Here is a 27,667-nt window from a genome sequence, read left to right as displayed (position 1 = left end):
CAAATATCTCACGACATTTTTCATCAGATTTTAAATATACCGTAAAGTTTGTCTACAATTGCGTTTTTGAAACTACAGTTTCGAAAATTGGGAAACGGGGGAGGCAGAATCGATTTCGATCGATTGTTTTAAAAATAAATCGATTGGAATCAGTTCCTGAGCTCCATCCCTCACTCAAACGTCAATAAATATGGCCTATAATCGCGTTTTTAAGGCTTCTCCAGATATTGTAAATATTAGAAAACTATATCATTTTCGTTATGTCAATTAGAGGGCCTCCGGCCTCAAAAAAACCGCATGATCAACCACTGGTGTACGTCCTATTGAACCTAATTATGTGTTACCTGATGAAAATAGAGTCCCTATTCGCAACTCCAGCGCTCGAATACGCTACCTTGCGGTTATTTACAAAATTAAAGAAAAAGGTAAAACATTGCGTTCCACGTGTGTCTGTTGGTAAACATAGCCAGTTTGTTTATGAGTATTCATTAACGCATTCGATCTGTCTTAGATTGCTTTCAGCAACAGGAATTGTTTCGTCCCTTAATGGCATTCTCGAGCTTCTCAAAATAATGTTAGTTTTCATTATTTTCTTCTAAAAAGTAAGTTGATTGTCAGAAATGGCGAAGTCGTAAACACAAGAAAACTCTTGGATTGACAAACTTCGCATTTGCATGCGAAAAAAAAAAAATGCTCGTGTGTTCGAAGCATTTTTTTTTTTTTTTTTGAAAGAGGATAACGTTATGCCAGGTAAATTATTTTTTTATTGTTTTGTGTGAATTTGTAAGAATATTGTTTTATTTTATTTTATTTTTTAACCTTAAGCTCGAAAGAAGGATTTAATAACATAAGCAGAAGAATTAGGGCTTGCATCTCCGCCTAGTTTAAAAATAAATAATTTAACTAACCTTATTTTACTGCATCAAGCAGCATTTAGTTAGAATGGACAGTATGCAAAATATTTTCTTGAATGTATTATCGTAGAACGAAATAAAAATGTTTAACCGAGAAAGAATTCGCCAACTTTACTTTATTGCTTACATAATGAGCTGAAGAGTTCCGCTAAAAATTTGTTTAGGGTTATAGTTTTAGTATTATGCGAGCGAAAAACACTAGGCCATATTTTGCATGTCAGTTAAAACATTTAAATTTTTTATCATTAGTGGAGTAAAATGGTAGAAAGATTGCAGAATTCTATAAGATTAAAGAGTATGGAAGATCAATAAAAAAGAAAACTACCATCATATATCCGTGAGAATTTTGTTGATGATTTGCACACCATGACAGAATTAAATCATAATTCAGAAATTAGAACATACAAAACAGAAAAATTTTAAAGTAACCGATTCGGCAATTTGAGAAAAATAACTCAGCTACAAATGCAAAACAATGAGCTCTAGCCAAACAAGATAAAGAAGTATCATCTTCCTCTTTTGGTAATAATTCGTAATGTCATATAATTAAATTATCTAGCATTTAATGTTATTCTTGTCAGTCTTATGGGCACAATGAAAATGTAGTTCCATCAAGAATTGATAAATATCAAATTCAACATCGTGGAAATGGCTGCTTAGAACTACGAACTACGTGATTTGCATTAATTTCTGACGTTTAGTAATGCTTCTTGAATTCTCATCTCTTTCTACGTGGGCTAGAATATCCACAGGACTTGAAAAATTAAATTTAAAAGAATGAAGCAAAAAAATCATGCATACAAACTAAAATTACTAGGCTTATTAGCATTTTCTACGCTACTGCGTGGGTTTGTTTTACCTTTTTCATCCGCCATTAGACAGTGGCTGCAGTGCCCCCTATAGTTTGTTGGAGTTGCGAATAGGGACTCTAGTTGAGAAAATATGCATGTATTTTAAAATATTTTTGAGGCGGCATACCTCGCTCCAGTTTCACTTCCGCTCAATGGCTGTACATGCTAACTTCCCTGTAACCGTTAACTGTTCCTCTGCGTGACGTCATGCATGACGACAATTCATCTTGTTTCTATTTGTCTTGTTATGTGTTGTTTTAGAATTTTCCATGAAATTTTAATTTTTTAATAAAAAATTTTAATTTGATAGTGCAGTAAGCAAATTAAGTATTGAACATGGCCAATCCTAAGTATGCTGACCTTCCTGGAATCGTAAGTTTCTTTCACTTCCCATTGAATATTTTATTAAATGTCATCAACATGGAATGAAGTAGCTTTTTCACTTAGGTTCGGGATTTCTCGCACTTTTTCTTTCAAAACAGTTTAAAATTAGCCGGAAGCTTTTAAATCTTCACACAAAATTTAAAGTTTTGTTTAGGTGCATTTAAAAAACTAACGATTCTTCAAAATATGTGTTGCTGTTGCTTCTTTGATCTTTTTTACAGAGTGATTTGTTTTTCCCTGTGCGACTGAAACAATATTTAATTATTTGATCCAAGCAATGAAAAGTTAATCTCCTATTGCTGCTCAACTTTAATATTTATTTAATAGCTTGTGTGTTTTTTTTTTTTAAATATTGCTAAATACTCAGTTTTGCTTTAGTGGGTAATTAATTAATTTTATTGTTTCACTCACTGCTTTTGTTTCTTAGAGACATTTTTGAAAATTGAGGGTTTGGCGATTTTTTTTCCTTGGTTTCAATATATGGCACTAATGGGTCATTCTACCAAAAACGCATTTTTTTTAGGTCCAGGGTGATAAGTTTCAAAAATATATATTTTTAAACACTTTTTATGAGATTTAGAAAAGTATAACTAATTCTGAAAATGATCAATACAAATTTATAATGTTATAATTTTTTAATGTTTTTTTTTTTTTTCACTGAACAGAGGGATACTTGTATGCCGTTACATGTCCCAACATTTCCTCCCATGTACTTTTTCATTTATTCACTCAATACAAAAAATATATATATAACGGATTTAATAGTGAAATTTGAATCATTTGATGTTTTTTTAATAGTTTAAGAGAATTATGTTATAAAATAAAAAAATATGTAGCATTCATAATCTTTTGAATCATTATCATTCTTTCTTGTATCCTCCGTTCGGGGTTTAATTAAGTATTAGAATTTTCTATAGATGGCAGTACTGGCAGCTCATTACAGAGGTTTAGAATCACAAGTTAGCCCTTTTCAACTCTGGGTCTTCATAGTGAAACTAACAGCTGTGAAAGAATTTCAGCATTATTCTCTTTGAAGTCAACTAGGTCCTTAACTTTGTGTATCCTCCATTCTTGATTTAAAAAGGAAAGGATTGTTTGTACAATTTTTTTTTAATAGTTAAAATTGAATTACTTTTTTTAGTAAATTCTAAATAACATGTTGCAATAACCCTAAATCGACTCGATGTGCATAGCAAAACATCAGTATTTGTATCCTCCGTACATGAATCCTCCGTTAGATGTAATGAGGACAATACAATCGGAAATGGAGCATACAACTTTTTTTTAAAATTCATTTTAACAAAGATGTGTACATTTTAATCAGTTCAAATTGTGTTCCTTATACAATATGTGCAAGATTATTTAAATGAAATATTTTTAAAATAAAAATTAAAATATATATTTACTATCCGCTACCCTCTGTTCTGGTCCAAAATTTTAGCTACAAAAGAAAGTTACAAAATAATCAATAAAGAATGTAATTAGCTCATGGACAGAGTTAGATTTTTGTCTGTAGGGGGGCTAAGCCCCAGGGCCCTTATTTGGGGAATCACCCCCCCCCCCCCCCCGGTTTCATGAACACATTAAACATACGTTTGTTTATATGTTTTGTTGCTTTCTTCCTATGGTATTTGTTGAATATGTGACATTGAAACTGCTGCCATTGCCTATCTTCCCTCAAGTTTTATATAAAGGCTTTTTACAACAAAAAAAATCGGGCAAACTAATAAAAGGAAAGATAATTTTAATACGAGAATTTTATGTGCAATTTATTGCTTTAAAGGAAAGATATCCTTAGTGACGTCAAAGGAAGGACGAAAAGCGTGTTACATCCATCAATACTAGAGAATAGCAAATTCTGAAGCTCTAAAGGACTAATCCTAATAACATATGTTGAAGTTCTCTTTGGGATGTTAAGAAAGGTTATTTTTAGTCATCTAACTCTCTTTGGAATTGCAAGGAAAAAAATATTTTTTGAAAAAAAAATGTGTGGAAGGAAGCTTTTAAATTTCTGTACTTTTTCATTTAGGGGAGCTAATAAGCTGTCAAGAGGGGGCTTAGCCCCTTTAAGCCCCCCTTAACTCCACCCATGGACCAGCTATGTAAGAGTAAAAAGGTGCCTAAAAGGAACAATATAAATTGACTTTTAAAAAGTTGAAGATTTTTTTTTCATAAATTCCAACTTCAAAAACCTATGTTTTTTGTATAATGACCATAATGTATGTGCAATTAATATTTTTCTTTTTTGGATGCAACCGACGAGTGGAGAAATATCTATTTGTTAATGGTTATTGAATAGCAACTGGGGTCAAAAATATCATATTATCGAAAATATCCGATATTTTGATATATATGAGATATATCGGATATATATATCCGATATTTTCAATTAACACAAACTCAAGTCTTCAAAATAATAGTAAATGCATCCTCAAATCACTCTTTATTTTCTTATGGTTGTAATTACAATTTGTAGACTTAAAATCAAGGCTTCTTTCAATATTTATATAATATTTCATTTTACATTTCTATCAATTTTAATGGAGTTAATTTAGCATTATCTGTTTTTCTCATTTTTCTCGGTTATATGATTCAGAAATAAATGATATACATCAGTCGGTGCACAGTCATGAGACATTTTCTTCTTTTCCGAGCAATGTTTAATATTTAATTAGGCACTTTTAGTATGAATTAAAACTGGTTCATTACTAATAATTTTATGAATATAAAATACAAGTAAAAAAGGCATATTATACTACTTTGTATTAACCCGGGAGAACTCGCATCAGGCCTCTCAGGCCCGGTCATTACAGAACTACGCTGCCAAAAATCACCCTTTCAACGGAAATGAATGAGGTCCACAGTAGATGCGTTCGAGGTGACCTACATACTGACCACATGCTTTTCAGGAATGTACATTTCCCCTTTTCCCCAGAAAATTTAGGTTCGGGCCTCAGAGGCCCGGAGCGAGCACTCACGCTTTTCATTTCAGATTATGAATGTAAAGGAAGATGTTGTGAAATGCATCGCTATTTAAGCTGCAAAGATGAAATGAAGAGGTTGCAGACCTTGTTAGTTGAGGTTTCAATTGATTAGAACTCCCTTAATGAAGATGATGAAGAAGAAGTTGACACAGAACAGTAAAGCGATCATCATTAATGCTTAGGAGAAGATTTAGATTCATGTACCTTAAAACTTTCTTAAACCTTACTTTTTAAAACATATTTTAGAGGCTGTTTATCTATTTATAATTCAGTGTTGAAAGCACATTTTTTTTTTCTATTTTGCAAACTTAATTTAATGAAATAACCACTCCGGGCCTATGGAGCCCCCCGCGAGCGTTCGTGTGACGAAAAGTACCGCGAGTTCTCCCGGGTTAATAATGTATTAATATATCACAAAAACATAGTGTATAACTTTTTTCTTATTTTTAATAATAAATGATCAATATTACTATGATTAATACACTTTTTATATTGAAAATACTGTAGTTAAAAAAATAAATATCAAAATTTCATGATATTATAAAGATAAATATCAGATCACATCAGATATATATAGTGATGTGGATCGGGTAAATACCCAGTGGGTAGGTAAATATTTTTTGGGTATTTACCCAAGGCCTGGGTAAATACCCAAAAACTGGGTATTTTCCAAAAAATGCAAAAAGTGAGTCGGAAATTTTTTTTTCAAAAATTTAAATATGAAATAATTGGTAAAACTGATACATAAATATGCTTTACACAGTTTATAATATTTTTTATTGGAAGACTTGATGAAATTATGAAAGAAACATATCGTGAACCAAAGAATCTTTCTTTTTAATGTCATAATTGGACAAGTATAAGCATTTCAATGATGAACTTCAGGATTTCAAAATCACAATCTACGTTAGTCATATCCAAAATGGAAAACAAAAGGAAGCATGAGAGATGCTTGGAAGTATTTACTGAGAAGTTATTAAGACTATGTTGTTATTTATTTATTTAATTTATTGCTGTGTAAGTGATAACGTGGCAAATATCGAAACAGTTTTCACATTAATAAGCAAAAAAAAAAAAAATCAAAATATTGTTTTCTGTTGCTTTGCTCATTTGCATTTGCTCCCTGGTTCTTCATGATGAAAATTTATTCGAACTATTTTTAATACACTCAATCAGTCATGTCGAGTGGAACGATAAATATTTTTTTGGGTATTTATCCGAAGACAGGGTAAATCCCCTCGTAATTGCGCATTTTGCCAAAAAAAAAAAAAACTTAAGGTGGTATCAAAAGGTGATGATTTTCTTTTTAAAACATAAACTGTAAAATGAAAGATTAAAAATATAAAAACTTATATATTATAATTTCTTTAATTAAAGGCGTAATGAAATCTTAATAAAAAAAGGTCAGAATTTGGAATGAACTATTCTAAAACTTAAATAGGATGGCAGGATAATTTAATTTTTTTATGGTGTAAAACAAAGGGATTTAAGTTTAATTTTGTCACATAGATGGTGCTAGCACAACATTTCATCTTTGATTTTTCATAATATCATGCTACTAGTTAGTTTTGGCTTTGAGTTGTAATCAGTTTGTCCAAAGCCTCCTAAATACTAAATGCCTATCACATTTGCTTTAAATGGATCCTCCGCCAGTACACAAACAACGCTACTACCTGACGGCAATACATAGATGGTGTTGCTTTGACGATCGATGGATCCAAACAATTCAAATCAAATCGTTAATTGGTTAATTTTAAAATTTAAATTTAGAAGTTAACAAATTATTTTCTCTGCTTTTAATTTCTAATGCTTTCAACCTTCGATAGTTGGCAGTAGCCAGAAGACCGAAATTATGCTTACTGGGATCATTTTGCTCTATGTTAAAAGGGAGAACGCAATAGGCATTTAGTATTTAAGAGGCATTAGTTTGACACTCACTTTGTGTTTGTACTGGTAAAACTTTAAATTTTGCTTTGAAAAGTGAAAAACAAAAAAGAAAGATGGCGACATTGTTTAGGCATATCTAACACATTTAATGTGAACATCATATTAGATTGCTAAGTTGTTTCACCCAATAATTCTTTAAATATGTGATCAAAATACAATTTTTGGGCAAAATTTTATTATTTTGTATATGGTTGGTTATGTATATATATATACATAGTGGAATTCAAACAGAAAAGTATTTTAGTTGAATATAAATTTTTGAAATAAATACCCAGGTAAATACCCATTTTGGGTTTTTACCCGGGTATATACCCTGGATATTTACCCCTAAAAATAAATATCCAGGTATTTTACATCACTAGATATATATGATATTATAAAGATAAATATCAGATACATATCGTGATATGTATCATGATATATATCGGCAAACCCTGATCATCAACCTAAAGAAATTTCCCAAGAAAATTTTAAGACTGCCAAACTCCTTAGAGCATCAAAATAGTCCCTTCCTTTGTTATGTTACTGGACTGAATGAAGCAGCTTTATTATAATCCTGGTGTTGGCGATGTTTTGTGACAGTAAAAGCTAAAAACAAAAAACCTGGACACAAAATTACAATAGAAGCTGTAAAAGACATCTAAAACACTGGACAACAAATAAACTTTGCAAATAATGACGAAAAAGAGGCGAGAAAAAAGAATGGTTTCAACCCGAGGATTATGTTGAAGCTACACAGACTAAATCATCAACATATGAACATTTCTTAGGTCTGACTGGAGATGAAAATTTTGAGGTAGCGGGTAAAACCAGGTTTTTTTTTTATTATTTAAAAAAAAATTAAAAATTGAGTTGTTACAATGTGTATTTAATAGCTATATTTTCCCTGAAATTTCCACTGACAAAAAAAAAACCTTGATCCTCAAAATTATGTCAAAAGATAGTTGATAATTCTTTTAAGGGGGGGGGGGGAGAAACCCAGCCAAATAAGTTTCTTTTTATTCTCAAGTTTATCCTGTTCTGTATTTTGAAATGTTTGCATTTTAAAGTTTTTAACATTATGCTTTATTTGCTTTGCTGATTTGTTAAAATTATTCTTTGGCTAAAACATTTAAAATGTTTGAAATACACCGCCAACTCAGTCAGCCAACTAATGCTCAGTCACTTCCTACGCCAGGCTGATGAGTGCTACAAGAAACTGCAGTCCTCGTCTGAAATGACTGAGTTGGCGGTGTATTTCATGTATTTCTGCCTTAGCCCTGGCTATAGGGTTGTAACTTACTGAAAATAATTTAAAATGTTGCTAACATTTTCAAATTTCGGGTAATTTACTGACTAACAAATCGAAGTTCTTAGCACAGGCCATAAATTTTTCTTCTACTAGTTTATGGGCAACCAGAAAAAATTCCCTACAAAGGTGGGATATGTCAAGTGTTTTTTGATTTTGTTTTAAAACCAGGGTTGGCAGGTTTCTGCCGAGGCGGTAAAAACCACTGGTAGAAACCGGTTAAAACTGGCATGGCAAAAACCCCTTTCTGCCACATTTATGGCAGAAACTCAAAAAAATGACATAAATGCAATTCCTGACATACAATAGAAAATGTATAAGAAAGATAATTAAATATTAACCCAAATACAATTTATTTACAACACTGTCACCATTCAAAATCAAATTTTACATTGTTTTCACACTGCAGCAGCCTGTAACAAAATACGAGTTTTGACGCTGTTTCTAAACCTAAACAATTTCTCAATTTGTTGTGCACAAAGGAAATTTGTGAAGATTCTTTCAATCCCAGCAGAACTAGCTGGCATTATCATCAAAGAACAAGCAAGATTCACAAAACTTTCATCTATAGCACATTTTTTCAAATTGAACCACCATGCAGTAGCTGGCGTAGTTGTTATAACTTGATTGGAAAAATAGGTTTCGGGAAAAGGGGCCAATTTGTTTTGTAAAGCTATGGTATAGGGTACATAATCAGGGTTAATATTTGTGAGTAAAGTTCGGGCACTTCTTGATTACATGATAAATTTACTCCCAAATACTTTGGATGGAGCATATAGGCTAGTAAATGGTTATCAGTAACTGCTTGATTCAATCTGTGCATCACTTCCTTCTCAAAAGCACACATAAGAGCGTCTTTTGTTAAATGAATCCAAACATCGCAAGCATCTGCAACTGAGCAGTTCTCTTTTTGAACTGAATCCAGAGCAATAGTAACAGGTTTTATCTGCAGCAGCAAGTGTTGAACTTCTTTGTGAATCATCTGATTATTTATAATCTGAACAATACCTTTGTCATGAATATCAGCTTCATATTCTTCTAGTATTTGTAAATAATATGGGCGATTCTTCATAAACGACTCTAAGCAGTCCACCTGGCTCTTCCACCGTGTATTACAAGGTGTATGTGGTTTCACAGCTTTTGGGTACTCCTTTAGCCAAGCTCCTTGCCTGTGATGGTTTCTGAAATATTTCTGGACTGAAACCACATGTTTAATAAGAGAATCTGGTAGGATATCCAGTCCAAGAAGATTTTAAGTAATGAGCTGAACAACAATAAGTTGTAACAGATGGCATTTCTTCTTCAATAATTTTCTTCATTAACTCCATCTTGTGTTCATTGTCAGTTACTAAAGATAATACTTTGCAGTCATATTTCGTTTCAAGCTCTATTATTGCATTTTTCGCTAAATCAGCACAGTAAGTTGCAGCAGCAGGAGCTCTTTGAGAATAGCTTTATTCAGTTATATTAAGTGTAAGTGTGTTAGAGTTGAATGAAATAAAAAAATATGTATTAATTTAAATATTTGATATATTACACTTTATATCTTGAATGCAAACAAAATAGTTATAAACAAACTGAAAAACTTGTTACTTACATTACAAGGCTAAAATTTCTAACACATAGCAATTTCAACTATGATACATTTTACTTTGCTTTGGAAATGTCAGTCTTGTTATTTAACATATTTTTACACTAATTATTAAATAACTATTATATTAAGTTTCTGAAATGATGAAATGGGGCTATATTTTTTATTTTTCTTAATTGCCTGTCATTAAGTAATTACTAGAGCTATTAAAAACGTTTTCTAGTTTTTGCCAGTTTCTGCCGGTTTTTACCGGTTATAACCAGTTTCTGCCGGCAAAAAGCCAACCCTGTTTAAAACGCAAGCTATTTTTTATCTAGAGGTCTATCATCAGCAAAAAGAAAAAGTTATTGAATAAATGTATTAATTGTTTTAATTGGTCAGAACTTTAAGTTTAGTCAGCAGTGCAGCATAGCAAGTAACAAAGCCGACAAAATGCCGGGTTTTTATGAATAGGTTTGAATGTTTAAGTCATCATGATTAATCTGCTGATTATCTGCTATTGATTTTTGGTGAACAGCCTTTTTCATATGGTTGCATCTTCACTGCATACTATACTCAACAAAGTAGTAAATAATTACACAACATATGGTTACATACGAGGGCGCGTTTTTAATTTTGCGGAATGGCGAGGATGGGAATAAGTGGTGGGGATATTTTTAGCCGTCAGGTGTTCTGTGACTCTTCATTAGTATAAATACCAAGTTTTATCTTAACTGCATCATTAGACTTTGAACAATGGCCAATCAAGCAATTCAATCGGGAAGAAAACTGAAAACATGAAGACCTCTTAAAGATTGTGTATTGGCCCGGATTGTTAACGCTACGAGGTTGAAACTCGTGTTTATCCTTACGAACCTGAGTCTAAGCAAGACTCCATACAGTGGCACAAAAAAGGAACAGCACTGCCAAAGAAGTTTAAGGTGACACAATCAGCTGGAAACCACATGGCGGCGATCTTTTGGGATTCAGAAGGAGTATTATTGATCGATTATAAAGATAAAGGTGTCTGTATAGCAGGAGAATATTCTGCTTCAATATTAGAACAGTTTAAAGAAGCAATTAAAGAAAAAAGAGGACATATTGATGAAAGTTGTGTTGTTCCTGCATGACAATGCTGCAGTTCACAAGAGTCGTCTTTTGTTGGCTGCCCTGCACAAAGTAGGCTTTGATACTAAGAATCATTCACCCAATAGTCCAGACCTGGTCCCGAGTAAATACTTCCTGTTCCTCAAAATGAAAATAAAAAGAACTTGTGGGAAGAAATTTACAAGCAATGAAGAAGTGAAATGAGGAATTTTTCAGCATATTTTTTGGTGAAAGATTCAATATTTTTTTATGCAGGTAAAAACCAATTTATTGATAGAGCTGAGAAGTGTTTTTGAGTTGCAAATGAATAGATAAAAAAAGAAAAATATCATTGAAGTTTAATTTACTATCCTTGTCCTCCATTCCACGAATTTAAAAAAGACTTCTCGTACTTTTCTCAATGTTTTTTTTTTTTTCTTTTTTCTGGCCTTTTCATCCTGGCTTAATGAGAAGTTCCTTTCATACTCCTTGTACAAGTACTTATGGGACTGTGCTGCATTTATTCAAAGGTAAGTATTCCTTTACGTTATTACTTCATTTAATGATTCTTCTGTCTTCCAGGCACATGACCAGCCTGATGTATATGAGACCAATGACTTGCCTGAAGCCGAGCAGGGGACCCTGTCGATGTCGGACGCTCTTGTGGTATGTTTTTATGTTGCCACATCTGTTGTTATGTGTAGTGTTGTACCCAGTACTTGACCACTTACTACTATGCCCAGTACCGAGTATTAGTTGATTTTTATGAATGGAACCATCAACACATGTGAAGAATTTTACACTGATTCAAATACGGTCGAACCTCGTCAAAATGGACTCAACTGACCCTTAAAATTAATTCATCTTAACTGTACTTCATCTTATCCAAAAAACAACAACAATAAGACTGATTGCAAATGTAGTAGTAATTTGTTTTAAGTATGTTCAGATAAATGAGGTTTGACTGTATCAATATGGATCTTGAAGAGCGTGTAATCTTATTTTTTTTGTAGTTAAGTTTTAGTTGCAATTTTGTCAAAAGACGTCTTAAAGATTTTTTGCCAATAAGTGTACAATAATAAAATTTTTTTAAATACAGTCAAATCTCGTTATTGGGACACCCGGATTTCATGACTCTCCAAATATCAAGTCACTTTTTCAAAGTCCTGAACTCATGCCATATAGTTTTAATGTTACGTGGCTACAGATTTTACAAGTTTTTTTTTTTGTGAAACTCTGGTTAAGACATTGCCTCTATGGGGAAATATTCGGTTCCGTGAGGTTTTATGCATATAAGCTGGGTATTCATTTATCCATTACCCAATTAAGCAGGGCTGACAGTATGTAAAATGTGAGTAATAAACAGTGGAAATTTAACAGCCATTTGCATCTTGTTTTCAGGATCAATGTGACAGTGTGGAAACGCTGAAAATCTCTCCGAATGATGCCTACACGAAATTTAAAGGCAAAACTCTTGATAGCAGAGGTGTAGGTGAGTGGTTTCTCTGAATTTCATTTCTTGTATGTTTATTATTTACACACTATCACCAGTAACGCAATAGCATTGAACTGTTAATAGTTGAAGAACCAATAGCATCAATAGTTTTGATTGATTTATACAGAGTTGTTCTGAAGCCCATATTATAACTAAACATCAAATATTTATTTTATTTTGAGAACATTTTGCTTATTGATACCTATCGACTTTTACCAGTGTTCGAAATTCATTGGTGATTTGCTGATCCCAGACCAGTGTAAACTGCTTTAGACCACTGAAATAGAATTCAGTAGTTCACGAGACTAGTGGTTAATCATTGTTTTTTAACACTTTTATTTTTACACTAGTGGTACCCCGCATGGCTTTGCCCATAATAGAAAATTAAAAGGTCTTTTGGTTCGCCTGTATATTTACAAATAATGTATGGTGAATTTTCTCGCCAATTGGCTTGTGCCCATGTTACGGTTCCATGTTATGATAATTTCGTAATTTACTCATCCATCTTAAGATAATTTAGTTCTTAAAATTTTAATAGAAAAAGAACCACATCGAATTTTCGAAAAATCACTTCGAGGTGCACACTCCCATGCTACAAACTAACTTCGTGCCAAATTTCAGGAAAATCGGCCGAACGGTCTAGGCGCTATGCGTGTCACAGAGATCCCGACAGACAGAGGGACTTTCAGCTTTATTATTACAGGGATGAGATTTTTCCGGCTTTTTCTGTTGGTTTTTAAAACCTTTCCTCCTTTTCCTCCTTTTTTTGTCTCTTTCAGGCCTTATTTTTCTCAAAAATCGGGAAAAAAATACGGTTTTTTGAAATTTTCGGTCCCCTATTTCTTATTTGTTCTATTTTTCCCCCTTGAATCTTCATCCTCCTCGATATCTGCCAAAAACGTACGTTTTGGAATCATGCCAACGACGTCAAACACGTGCTGCGCCGAAGGTTGCATGCCTCATTTCAGATTTCAATCTTTTTGCATCCTGAAAGTATTTCAATTATTTTAAATATTGGGTGGTTTTTTCCTATGTACTACCTAATATCTGCTTATTTTATTCGTCATTTTAATAATATTTTTATTTCTTTAATTTATTTTAGAAAAAATGCAAAACCCAATCAGAAATGGGGCTCAGCACCCACAGTCTCGAATTTTTTTGTAACTTGGCATGGTTACTTTTTTTGTGTATTTAAGAAAGGGTAAAAAATATTTATGGTGAATCTCAAATGGTTTAGGCTTTACAATCTGTTAAAAGTTTTGAAATTTCATGATTAAATGAGGCAGCTGAAAGTTGTTCTTTTTATTCCAAAATTGTATTAGAAAGTTTTTAAAAACAAATTTTGGGCTCAAATGCAAGGAAAAAGATAAGCAATCGTTTATATACATATATATTTATTTATTTTCAATTCTTACTATGAAAAGTATGTTCTACCACATGAAGAAATTTTAGATTTTTCTCTGTTGTAAATTTTTACTTTACAAACAGATCTAATTTTAAAATTTATGTTCGCACTCGTTTAACACTATAAACTCAAATGTTTTTAATGTAAAAAATATTTTTCTCTAAAAAATATAAAAAGGTGACACTTGTGTGATGCAGCCAAGATTGACCTCTGGCTCCCCCAACCCTAGCTCAAGGACTCCAGGGTTAGAAATTGTTGCCTCTCTTTCAAAATTTAGATTTTTTTAGGAATCAACACTCTTGCAAAGAAATGGTACAATGCAGCAAATTGTACAAAATTATTACTCATACTTGATTAAATACGTATTACCTTTAAAACTGGTAAATTAGCCATTTTTTGTTGAGTTTTTGAATATCATGGCTTTCAGGTTCTATTTGGATGCGGTTTTGGACATCATCCCTTTCACGAAATTTTTTTTGGATATCATCGCTTTTACGAAATTTTTTTGGATTTCCTCCTTTTTGCTCTCTGACCACTCTCATCCCTGTTATTAGTAAAGATTTACAGTTAGTTTTAAGATTTTACATTTACTTAAACTTTATCTTGTATGCACTATCAGTTTTCAGTCTTATGAAAAACAAGTCATATGTAAATAAAATGCTAATAAATTTATGTAAAAGCATAATTCATCTTTATCTACCATTTGTGTTAAGGGGACTAATCATATTGTTTGCAGACCAGAAAATCTTCATCCTTACTGATCTGCAGGACCAGTTACTTTTTTAACAGATTTCTAATGCTGTTTACTAAATATATTTATTGCAGTTTCTCAAAGAAATTAAAATCATTTTTTTTTTATTTAAATATATGGTATGTTTTGATGCATATCTTAACCTTTCTTATTTTCAATTTTCCCCCTATTGCCATGAAACAATTCACTTTTCAATTCATATTACTGAACTCAAACATAAGTTTTGTGATGCAATGATATCAAATAAGAGCATTTCCTTTTTAGATTTTACCGACGGTATTGGTCGTTCTGGTAAAACTGGTTATGATGTCAGATCAGGTGACTGGGAAATGGTATTTATTTTTCTTTGCACGTAGTTACTGAAATAAGAGATAAAATTTCTAAATCTTTGTAGTAAATCATGATTATTTGTATTAAAGCATTTTAGTGCGTATCATGAAACCCAAAAAATATTTACAAACATGGTGGACTCTATTATTCTTTATTTAGTTAATTTAATGTGTTATGTGGTATCAATGCCATTACTAAATTAGTGGTATAATTAATGACCAAAATTTCTTGGATTCTTTCTGCTACTTTACCCGCAACATCTGATGCACTGAGATTAATGTTTTGGTAATTCAACTTTACCATCATTTTGCACCCACAAGTAATAAATAGTTCATGACAGCTTTATAAGTTGGCAAATTATGGCGACTTTACTTCTTAAGTGCACAAAAGATAGAAAGAAAACCAACTCTTTGATTTAGAATTTTTCTTCTTGCAAATAACATGGTTAAAATACATAATGTTATTTTTATTTATCAATTTTTGATTGGTTTAGCAGGTGATGTTATAAAAAAAAATCTCTATTTTAAGTAATGTTCTTAAAAACAGGTTTTTTATATGCAACACAATATTTTGTTCAAATTGAAATAAAATCACCAAATTATAATGATTAAATCATGGGATCAGTGAAACAACTGTATGCTAAGGTTTTTATTTTAGTTCCTTTGCTTTTTATTTGAGAAAGATCCATCCACATACCAAAAATAAAGATGCAAATTTTTAACTGCTTTGGAAAACATCTTCTAAAAATCACCAAAGAAATGAAAACTGGATACCTTTTTTTCTGTTTTCCTCAAAACTTTGCTCATGTATGCTGCCCACCAAAACTCAACTTTTCCACACTTCATTTTTTTTTCTTAAATTCTCTACACTAGTGGTTGAAATTGAATAACTGAATCTAAAATGTTTATAAAGCATTCCTTTTCTTTCTGTGTGTATTCCTTTTTTTTTTCTTCTTTTTGCAAAGATTTAAAAGGTGAGCTTATGAAAAAGAATGTTAGAGAGAGGGGGGGGGGGGGGGGGCAAGTAGAATACAAGAGGTGTAATAAATGAAACTGATGTTTTCAGGCTAACAAACTTAATGCTACTTATATTGGTGCTTCTTTCAAATTCAATAAAAATAATTGAAATAATAATTAGGGATTAAATGGCTTTTACTTTTGTTTGATCTGTTATTTTCCTTAAAAAACAAACATGTTACCTCTTTTTATGCCTGAAGAAATAGCCATCAATCTAAATAGAAAAAAAAAGCAAGGATTTCTGACAGTGTAATGTTTTTCTTACTTTTGTTTTTCAGCAATTTTAGATGAACAAAAATATTTTTATTTGTTCATGTTCTCTTTTGAATCAAATGTAAATGCTTTTCGTGTGATGATTTTTTTTTTTTAACCGCATTATATTTCCCACAAGAATGACATATTTAGTTCCAAATAAACCTTTACTGTAAAGGCACTTATTTTCGTCAGCCATAATTTTTGCAAAATGATTTCGTAAGCTAAAAATTTTGTGAATTTTTTTGAAAAATAAAATAATATTTCTCAAGGCTTCAATTTTCGTGATTATGACGGGATTGCGAAAATAAATATTTTTACAGTATTTGTTGCTTTAGAACTATTGAAAAAATTACTCTCTCAAAAGTAGCATAGTTGAGGCAGTGAGAAGGAAAGGGAAGTGCCAAAAAATTGAAAAAAATGGAGATAACCGGTACAAATAGTTAGAGAACCTCTCATCTGTTCTGGGGCAAAAGATGGTACTACAGTAAAACCTGTCTACAACAATACTGTTGGGACCTAAAAAAAATGTTGTTATGGGCAGGTTATCGTTATGCACACATTTTGTTGGGGCCAAAAATGAAAAAAAAAAAAAAAAATTGTTATATGCAGGTTTATTGTTATAAACAGTATTGTTATACACAGGTTTCACTCTAATAGCCTTGATAGGTGCTGCTATATAGCATGATTTTTGAAGAAAAAAATAACGAAAGCTCACCTAGAATCTGAACTTTAGACATGTTTTACTCAAAGCTTTATGAAACCCTTTTACATTCCTTTGCTTCTCACTGTCTTAGTTGTTCTTTTTAACAAATACTTAGTGTAGTTAAGCTTGAAACCGAACACATTTTCATCGACTTCATGATGTAACTAACCTTCTATTGAAATTTTTTTGCCTAAACAATACATTTATGCAAAAAAAAATACATATGCATATATGTTTTTTAAATTTGTCTTTTTATCTGCCTTGATCTTCATTTTCTGCTTAGTAAACATTGGCATTGGCAAATTATTACTATTGTTGTAATTTGAACTCACTATGCTTCCAAACAATATGATTAAATATTTTCTCTGGTTCTATGATTGGTATTATTTATTTATTTGTTTTTCCAGATTGGAGATCACTCCCAAGAAAAGGAAACTCCTTTGCAGGCATACAACAGAATTCAGTTTGAAACAAAACAGCTATATGAGCAAGTGAATGAAATGAAGGTAACTTTGAATGTACATTCATTTTTTGCTTGTTTTTATATTAATTTTGTGTAGCAGTTGCTTGCAAAAAGATAGGTGTCCAGTAGGGTGGTTCAAAAAAACTTTTTTTCTACTAGAGTCCAGGACCCCCTCCCCCCCCCCCCTTTTTAGACTTACTAATAGTATTATGCTGTAAAAATTTTAGCTTCTTATTCACATTTTAAAGGGTGCTGAATGACCCCTTAATTGAATATTAGACGTAGCATAGAAAATGCCACTAATTTTGAAACATTTAATTTCCCCAGCTGTTTTTCGGGTAAATAATAATTTTATTGCAATGTATATGCATATTACTAGTGTATATGATAATGTGTAGCATTGTTTTTTCAGTTCAATGTATTTTGTTAGCCCCCTCCCCATACTTATGAAGTTTAGGGGAGGGAGTTGAGCACCCTCTTTCAGTTGAAATAAAAAGTTTAAATTCTTCTAGTATATTACTATCTACAAGTCTAAAAATATTGAGTGGTGTCCTATTATCTAGGACAAACTTTTTTTTTTACATGTATTTTTGAACCACCCTACTGTCCAGCCTCTTTATCCGTAATTTAGCATAATATATGTATAGTTTGTAACGTACCTACTATTGATGTTAAGAAAAAGGTTATTAGTCCTTTTTTATGAGAAATAAATGCTAACAAATCTGTGTTTAGCTTCATCTTAATAAATTAGATTTCAACTTCAATATCTTTATCTAAAATTATGGTAAAATCTATTTGATTCTCATTAAAAATATATTTATATTGTTCTAAATTGTTTTGTCGATAGCTTTTAACCTCATGAGAAAAATTATTGAAGTATTGAAATTTTGATGATGGAACAGGTGCCCTCTGTTTAAATACATAAATAACAAAAAATCTATTACAAAAGTTATTATTGAAGTTATAAACTTCTTGTTTCCTATTTTTGTTGCAACAATTTTAAAGATGAATATGCTCATGATTTGAAATCAGAGTTGTAGTACCACTCATCTTTTCCACCCTCTCCTCATTTGTTGAAAATCTGCTCATCTGTCATTATTTTTAAATTTATTTACTTACTAAGGGAGGGTGGGCCACAATGAGACATTGTAAATTCAAAAATAAATACAATTCTGACAGCTACCACCACCTAGGGAGAGTATACATAACTAAAATGCTTCCCCCAGAATTCCTAGTTCCATACTGTTCTATGCTTTTGTTTTGCAGGAAAAAATTAGTTACTGTTCGGACGCAATGAAAGTTATTTGGATAATTTCTTGCATATATCATAATCTTGAAGAACTTCAACAATTAAGCTAAGTGTTGTAGTTTATGTTGTTACTGACACTTTAATCTTTTATTATTCAGCTGTAGAGATGAAAACAGTCGGAAAAAAAACAGAAAATTTCCGAAAATACGGAAAAACACCATTTTTTCCCGGAGTTAATTTTCACTTCAGAAAAATTGAAAAAAAAAATTTCTACTTTTCAAGGTTTTAATTGAAATTTTCAGCAAAAAGTGATTAGAAATCCCCCCCCCCCCTTTTTATGTTAAAATACTGTCTAACCTTACTGCAAGTTTTTGTATGATCATATAACTTGCATATAGATCAAAAAACGTTTAATAATATTTTTTGCAAAAAAGCTTAAATCAATAACCTTAGTGAAGAATTTATTTTCCTTCTTCATGAAACAAACAAGCACAACATCAACCACAAAACTATGTTTCTAATGACTGTGCAAATCAAATGTACAGGGTGTGGCAAAAAAAAAAAAAAAAAACCATCCATTAGAAGACCTGAAATCCTATTTTTTTTTCAAACATTAACCTTGAAGAGCCAACTACTGAAACACTGGCCACTACCGGTGTGTTTACCTTATTTATGATACTTACGAGACAGATAACAGCATTCAGAACAATTTTACAAGCAAAAAAACCCACAGAGTAAATTTTTACCGCGATTTGTAGTTAACAAATTTAAAAAAAAAAAGAAAAATGGGTTTGTAGTTCTAGGGTTAAAAATTGCATATTTTGTCGAAATTTTCGAAAGGATAAAACTTGCCCATAAAGCTGAAGTATCAAAGTTTAACTCACATGGCATCAAAAGATAATTATATATTTAACCTGTAACACTATTTACTTTTTACCGGTGAAATACTGACAGATGTACCAGCCCTCAAAACTAAATTCCGCATAATGTCCTAAATCAGAGAAGTGTCCCAAGTAGAGATGAAAACAGTCGGGAAAATTTCCAAAAAAACGGAAAAAAAAAACGTTTTTTTTTCCGAAGGGGTTTATTTCCACTCCGGAAAAATTGGAAAAAATGATTTTTTTCAACTTTTCAGGAAGTTAAATTGAAATTTTCAAAACGTTACTAGAAATTTCTCACATTTAAATTCTGATGAAATCCCCCCCCCTCCTTGAATGTTAAAATACTGTCTAATTTTAATGCAAGCTGTTGTATGATAATATAATTTGCATAAAGATCAAAAAACGTTTAATAATAATTTTTGCAAAAAAGCTTAAACCAATAACCTTAGTAAAGAATTTATTTTTCTTCTTCATTAAACAAGCAAGCATAACTTGAATCACAAAATTATGTTTCTGCTGACTGTGCGAACCAAATGTACAGGGTGCGACAAAAAACCCTGGGCAAGCAATTTTCCATGAAACTTTATTAAAAATGAATAAATTAACAAAACACAAAAATAATATGAGTAAACCTTTAGCAATCAATAAATTTAATTGGTTTCAAACTAGCAGCTTTTTGCAGTAATACAGAGATGCAACTGGCTTATTGAATTTTGCCACAAGTCCTTTATTCAATCCTATTCCCTATAAAGCAATTGGTTTAGAGAGTTCAAACGTACGTGTAGTTTAGGATAGACCTTCGACTCCTAAATAGGCCATACAGTGTAATAAATGAGATTGAGGTCTAGCGAGTAGAGCGTCCACTCAAAAGATGATATCATACCAAAAAAAAAATGCGCCTTGCACCTATCTTGTCTTTTTGCCCATATGAATCGGTGCGGAGTTCAAGGAAAATGTCCGGTATACGTTGCTGAAGTGCTCTTAGGCCCACAGAAGTACTATAACTTCTAAAATGTCCTTCTGGTTCACTTTTTGATTCATTTTACGACCCTCATCCACAAAAAACTAGAGATTTTTTTTCGCTTGTGCTCATTCCATCACAGACCAAGGCTGATTTCGGATTTTGGCGATATTTAACATTTTTTAAGGTACTTGGCTACAGACCAATTCTTATTGTTCTGGGGGATATGAGCTGGTTGAATACTATCTCTTTCAGCGTGACCTTGCGGCCTGTCTCAAACGTTTTGGGCATCTTTGGAGTCATACAAATGCCTGAACTTTTTGGAACTCGTAAAACTTTTGTTTAAGCTGTTTTTTCCCTTAGTCGCACTTTATCAGTCACAAATTCCCATCTTACGAACAACTGCTCTCGTGGAAACCCAAGGATTTCATTGAACTCACTTTTGGATGACCTGACGATTAACTCAAATGTTCTTTGTTCATTTTGTCAACTTTCCGGACATCGACGATCATTTCCAAGCCACTTGAAACAACATACCGTTTCAAATACTGTTTGCCGGGGCACAACAAGCAAACGAAATGCCTAAAAAAAAAAATTCGATATATGGAGATTTTTTCGATATATAGAAGCAGTTTTTCTATGTAATGAACATGCAGATTGCAAAAATTTCGATATACAGAAAATTTTGATATATGGAAGTTCGATATATGGAGGTCCGACTGTATATATATATATATATATATATATATATATATGTTTGAAAGTCAAAAATTTCAATTAATATTTCAAGTTAAATAATAAAAATGTAATTTTTATGATTAGACACACATTACCCAATATTAATGGTTGAATGACGACTGGAAATATTTCTGATGTTTGACCATGAAAGCTCTCAGTTATAAAACAAAAAGGTTTTTTTTTAAAATTAATCTTACCTTTATGGGTATTTCTGTCTAGCAGAAAAAGATGTGTGGGTAGCATATATTTTTTAATGCTTAACCCTTTATGTTCCAAGAAACACAGAGCTGTTAAGAAACCCTAATTTTATTCATAAAAAAACCAAAATTTCCATTTTTTCCAAATTTTCCCCCGAAAAAACTCCGTTAAAAAAACGTTTTTTTCCATCACTTCAAAATTTCCGGAAATTTTACATCTCTATTCAGCTGTAATATTTTTAAATCATGGTTTATTTTAATGATATGGAGCAAAAATCTTTATTTTTGTCGTTTGGGCCACAATGAGCCATCTCATTGTGACTCAAGCAGCAGTAAGCAAGTGAAAAATACTTATCTACTTCTTGTTTTAGTTTACACAAAAGAAGTTCAACAATAAAAAATAGGCTTGATTTAAAAATATTTATATTTTAACTAATTATTACAAGTGAACTTTTTCTTTTACTACACAGCTTTGTACAAAACAAAACTAGAAACCGGTTAGTTGTTTTAAAGTTTGCCACACGTGGTACTTATTTCAAAGCACTTTATAATTATAATAAATATTTGTATAAAATAATTGTATAAGTTAAATGCCAAATATTTATTATTTTATTCTTTTTTTGTTACTTAAATCCTAATGGTTTTTTTTTTTTTGCTTACTGTAATTAAAATTGTTTCATATGTAAGAAAAAAAGTTTTAACCATTTAAAATATGCTTTAAGGGGGTACTGGACATTGAAACCATGAAATTTATGAAAAAAAAAAAAAAAAAAAAAAAATCCGTTGTGAAAAAATCAGTATCACATGATGTTGAAATTTTTTAGTAACTCTGTACTGAATTAAGTTTCTTTAATTAACTAGTTGAAGGTACTTATTTTGCAAACTTTAAGTAAAAATACAGTGATAATTCAGCTATCCATTGTGGCCGTAGTTAATGTCTCATAGTGGCCCATCACTGGGCCACAAATTAGGCGGTCACTTGGTGATATATCGCCAGTCTTTTGGTTGCCAAGTTTTGTCGCCAACTTGGCGAAAAATTTGGCGATTTTTTTTTTTTTTTTTAAATCTGCTTTCAATGTGGCCATTGCTAGTGATATTTAAAGAGTTAGAGAGAGAATCCCATTAAAATTGCAATAATAGGGAAATAGCATTAAATTGGTGTAAAAGGAAGTCATGTGATGCACACATCAGCTCGTTTTTTCTAACATTAAATGGGCTGAATTTGATGCAATATGCTATAATTTAATACCTTTAATATAATCAAGTATGTTTCTGTGCTTTAGAACTCACCAATATACGAAAAAAGAAAAATATGTTTTTTGTCTCATTATTGTGGCCCACCTTCCCCTAACCCTTAAATGCATGATTTTTAAAAATTTATCTTTTGGCTTTAAACTTCTGTTCAAATTATGAGAAAAATACTTCAAAAAATCATAGTTTAATTTAGGGATTGTTTATGGTTAAACAACCACTTGGCAACATCAGGATTTAACAAAAAATGCCACATAATTTCCAATCAAATGTCAAAACATTGATGAAAATTGTAAAATTGGCTTACTTTTTAAGTAGTCGTAAAATTTATTTGTCATGGAATTAAAAGTAGGCATTTTCACTTTAAGAAACACAAACTTTAAGAAAAATAATAATAATAAAAAATCCTACATTTTCAGATTCCAAATAACAAATCTGTTTTTGTTCTCCATCAGATGGGTGCATTTACAATTATAAAATTGGTTTTAGCCACTACAGAGTTTAATTTTTACTTATAGTATTTTGAAGACTTTAGTTGAGAATGTTACCGAATGACATGCATTAAACACAATGCATTAAAGGGTTGATGCCATTTGCTATTTTTTGTTTCAAACTAAAGTCCTTGTTTTTAAACAAGTGAAGTATTTTCGTTCATTGAAAGAAAATGCATTCTTTGTATCATTTCAAGAAACTCCTAGAGGCATTTTTGGTTGGTAATTTTGTTGAGAACGCTAGAGCAGCACTAATTGAGTATGGTTCTTTGATCCTCAGGTGTCTTCGGAGAAAGAAAGCGAGTCATCTCAAGTGCCGCCTGCAGTGCTGCTGCAGCAGATAGAGCAGCTGCAGAAAGAACTTCAGAATCTGCACATGGAGAAGGTCCTGGGCTCGGAGGCCCTCTCAGAAATGTCCGATCCCCTCGGTGCCCTACATAAGTAAGGACAACCTTTATTTCCCAAATTGGAATTTGTTTCACTGGGACGTCTTACATTTTTTCTCTGCAAATCTTTTTAAAGGTTCAGAAAACGGTATTTGTTTCCACTAAAGCTTAGAAATTTCTCATGATTATAAAACCGATTCTACCTGGCTGTTATAATTTCAAATGTTTTCCCCTTGATTCTATTCTATTACATTTTTTAATCCTTTAAGACTTCATGAAAAGCAGACTTTCTTAAAATACTAAAGAGAAGCAGACCATAACCACCTAAAGAGGTGGGAGCTAGTCAGGCTATTGTATAGCCTTTACTCCCATCTACTCAATCAGGGATTCTCAATTCGACTGAGAGAAATATATTTCTGTTTGTAATTTCTTTTTATTTTATATGTGAAATGCATATTTGTAATATATATATATATATATGTGTGTATATATATGTATATATATATGTATGTGTATATATATATTTCCCTGATTGAAATAAAATGAATTGAATTGAATAACTGGGTGGCGACAGATCAGGGAAATCAGGGAACTTTATTAATCTGGGAAAAATCAGGGAAATATCAGGGAATTTTGAAAAAAAATAACAAAAAATCAGGGAAAATTGATTTTATGAAGAAAAAAAAATTTTTTTTTTGCTTTTCAAAATTAAGTAGTTTAATTCCCTACGCATTTTCCGCCAATTATCTGTTCAAAAAGTAAAATTAATGAGGTGCGATTATACACTGCCGCATATTTGTGCATCTTTTTTCCTCATCGTCAAAGTATTGAATCTTACTTATTAACCACAGGATGAACTTCCTAAGATTGTTTCTGTGTCTGTTAGATTGTTTATTTTACCTAGCTTGAAATTTCCTTTTACGCTTTCAATACTACGTAAAATAAACAACCATACATGCAAAGAGGAAGCCTTCATTAATGCCTTAGCTCCTTTGCTTTTATTCCAATGACTCGAAGTGATTAGCGTACTGTAATCACGATTTCAAGAAGAAATCTTTGGTTTTTGAATTAATACTATAAAGCTTAAAAGTTATTACTTCTTCACATTTTTAATTTAATTGCTAAAATTGAACTTTCAATTAAAAAAACTTTTTTTGCCGTTATACTATTTGTTGTCACCGCAGATTATAGAGGTTTTCTTTTCTTCCGACTTAAGTGTTTCTTTTATTTTATAACCAAGTTGTATTCTTCTTTTATGTATTTTGAAATTAACTAATTGTTTTTTTTTTTTCTCTTGCATTTCAAAGTTGTTTGTTGCAAAAGCAATCTAAGATTTTTTTTTCGTTACATACTGAAATCATTTGAAATATAGTTAACTTGTGTACTTAAGTAAATATCTTTATTTTATTTTTTTTATTGTTAAAATGCTGTATTCATACATTAAAACCTATATTCTTGATTAGAGAAAAGCTCCCTATGAATGGATGTCAAATAGTTTCATCTGTTTTGCATAAATATGTCAATTAGTTATATAAGAATAACTACATTACTTCTATTCTTTCACTATTACTTGTTATACTTGCAACAATTATTATACTGTTTGAAAATTTAGTTCAAAATAACTTCAATTACTTTTTAGTTCTATCATAAATACACATATGTTCTGAAAGAGTGATTTTAATAGTTGCTTAAAATTCTTATGCTAAGTGGTTTCTGGAAGTAATTTTTTTTTTTTTTAAATTTTCTATAATCTTTCCATGTAGAAAAATTTAATATACTGTTTTGTAGGTCTTTTTCCCCAAATCAAAATTGACTTGATATGTTTTTTTTATAACCATTTTATTAAGAAGTTAGCATCTTTTTAAAAATATATCTTTAGTTCAACTAAATGAGAATTGTTTTAATCATTTTTAGAAAGCTTATGGCACAAGTTGATGCATTCAAAAAACAACCTGTCCCAGAAAAAAAGACCAAAACTTCTTCGGCTGTCACCGAAGATACCATCAAGTATGAGCTGTACGTGAAGCCTGACCAATCAAAATTGGAGCAAGCATCCAAAGTATAAACAAATTCCTTGACAATTCCACTTTTGTTCCTGTATTCTTTCAAATTTGGTTCGCACACTACATTTTTCTGTTATTTGTGAATTTTAAATGCAGTCCCTACCTGCATTATTATTATTATTATTATTTTTTTTTTTTTTTTTTTTTCAATGTGGTGCATACAATGCCTTTATAGGTACAAAATGTCAGAAAATATTTTTATGCATTCCTGTTTGTGTCTTATTTTAGAACTAATGGGAGAATTATTTACCAATAACTATATTGAAAGGATTCTGGTGTTTTGGGAGGGAGAAAAGTAACAATATTAATTTACTGTTTCATTTTTTTTTTTTTTCCTTTTTTGGTATTCTTACATTGTAAAATGATAGGAGCGCTTTGACAATATAATGGATTTATTGCAAAATAGTTTCCTTGTTTGACAACCAGGGTTCGGCGTATTTTTTTAAAAAAAAGTCAGACTTTTTGTCAAGAATTTGGTTTTAAAATTTTATTTATTTTTAAATAACAAATGCAAGTCCATTTGAGGCAGGGTTGGCAAAAACCCGGGTTTTTTTAAAAAAGCCCATGGACCCAGGGTTTTTTGGGTTTTTTTAAATAAAACCCAAAAAAAACCCAACTAAAGTTGGGTTTTTTAAAAGAAATGTGGGTTTTTTTTGTCTTTTTTTAGGGAAAATGTAGGGTACTTGTAGCATATTGTAGCGTAAGTATATGGGCAAAGTGCAAAAATTGTCTTCGGGGAAAAAAAGCTGGAAAACTAGTTAAAATTCAGCATTTTCTGAAGAAAAGTATGAAAGACGAAAAAATCTAAGTATGGTGAAGTTTCGGATTTTTTAATTTTCATTATTACCAACAGTTAAGGCAAAGTTACTTCTCGAGTGAGAAAATCTATTGTTCGTTTTTAATTACTACGTTTTTTTTTTTTTTTTTTTTTTGCATTTTACTTTATTGTATTTATTTTGTTATGCAAAACTACTGTAGAACCTCAAGTAGTTTAAATCCCTTTTTACTGAATTCCAGCTTAATCAAGACATTTCTTTGAATTTTATGTTGCCTGTTTTTCTATTTCTGTGTACAGAGTTAGAAATATTCAACTTTTTCGTAAGATAATGAAAATACTGTATCTGTTCTGTCGACCGTTTGAAAAATCTGTTTATTTCTAAAAAATATACCTTGTGTTTATTCGAGATTTGTGATGTGTTGGTTAGCAGAAAATAATTCACATGAAAGCCTTTTAACTAGATTAGTTTCCTCTGTACACATATTGAGAAAATCAGACATGACAGGACTTGATGGAGATAATTTGAGTTATTTATTGACCAGTTAAAGAAAAAAGTTAAATACATTTATTTAAAATCTTTGAAGTATTTTTTTAATGCCGTTAAGAGTTAAGAAATTCTATTAAAGTTCAAAATTCATTTTTTTATGTTCATTGTCTGCGGTGAAGAACAAATAAGAAAAAAGTTTAAATTGTGAAAGTATTTAAATTAATTATTTAAAAAAAAAAAAAATTCTCAGAAAATTTTAAAAAACCCAAAAGTGGGCTAAATAATGGGTTTTTTTAAATGGGTTTTTTCAAAAAAACCCATTGGGTCCAACCCAATTGGGTCCAATTCGGCCAACCCTGATTTGAGGCAGTGAGAAGTGCAGGGAGATAAGTGGACATTTTCAAGTTTTGTCAAAAAAATGTTTAAAGCTCTTGCCCTAGGTTTTCATTGAAAAGTTTTCTAAGTCATATTGTACAGCAGCACCTACCTGGGCCAGTAGTTCTATGTATTGCCCCCAAACAGAGGAGAAATTTGCCTATCATTTGAAATGGTTATCTTCAAATTTTTAATTTTTCCCCTTACGTCCCTTTGCTTCTTACTGCTTCATTTATACTGCGCAAAAAATCTTTGATTGTTACTGTGTTTGTTACTATCTTTGTTACTATGTTTAAAATTATTGTTTTTTTTTTTTTCCTTCCAAATACTTTTGCTAAAATTGAATTTCTATCTTTTTTAGAATAAAT

The 27,667-nt window shown here is 31.2% G+C and overlaps 1 protein-coding gene across 1 annotated transcript in view; it reads left to right on the top strand.

The window, feature by feature from the left end:
* The first annotated feature begins 1,972 nt into the window (after positions 1–1,972).
* The window catches only part of LOC129222004 (dynactin subunit 2-A-like), a 40,963-nt gene continuing 15,268 nt past the window's right edge, over positions 1,973–27,667 (top strand). The window contains exons 1-7 of the mRNA XM_054856420.1: positions 1,973–2,137; positions 11,607–11,690; positions 12,426–12,516; positions 14,940–15,007; positions 17,387–17,485; positions 23,491–23,651; positions 25,511–25,655. Of these exons, the coding sequence (XP_054712395.1) occupies positions 2,102–2,137; positions 11,607–11,690; positions 12,426–12,516; positions 14,940–15,007; positions 17,387–17,485; positions 23,491–23,651; positions 25,511–25,655 (684 nt within the window). The 5' untranslated portion in view covers positions 1,973–2,101. The remainder of the gene's footprint in view (positions 2,138–11,606; positions 11,691–12,425; positions 12,517–14,939; positions 15,008–17,386; positions 17,486–23,490; positions 23,652–25,510; positions 25,656–27,667) is intronic.

Source organism: Uloborus diversus, chromosome 5, assembly GCF_026930045.1.
Source record: "Uloborus diversus isolate 005 chromosome 5, Udiv.v.3.1, whole genome shotgun sequence".
In the NCBI taxonomy this organism is placed as follows: domain Eukaryota; kingdom Metazoa; phylum Arthropoda; class Arachnida; order Araneae; family Uloboridae; genus Uloborus; species Uloborus diversus.
The sequence above is the reverse complement of the archived record's forward strand: the minus strand, read 5'-3'. Positions and strand labels throughout refer to the sequence as shown.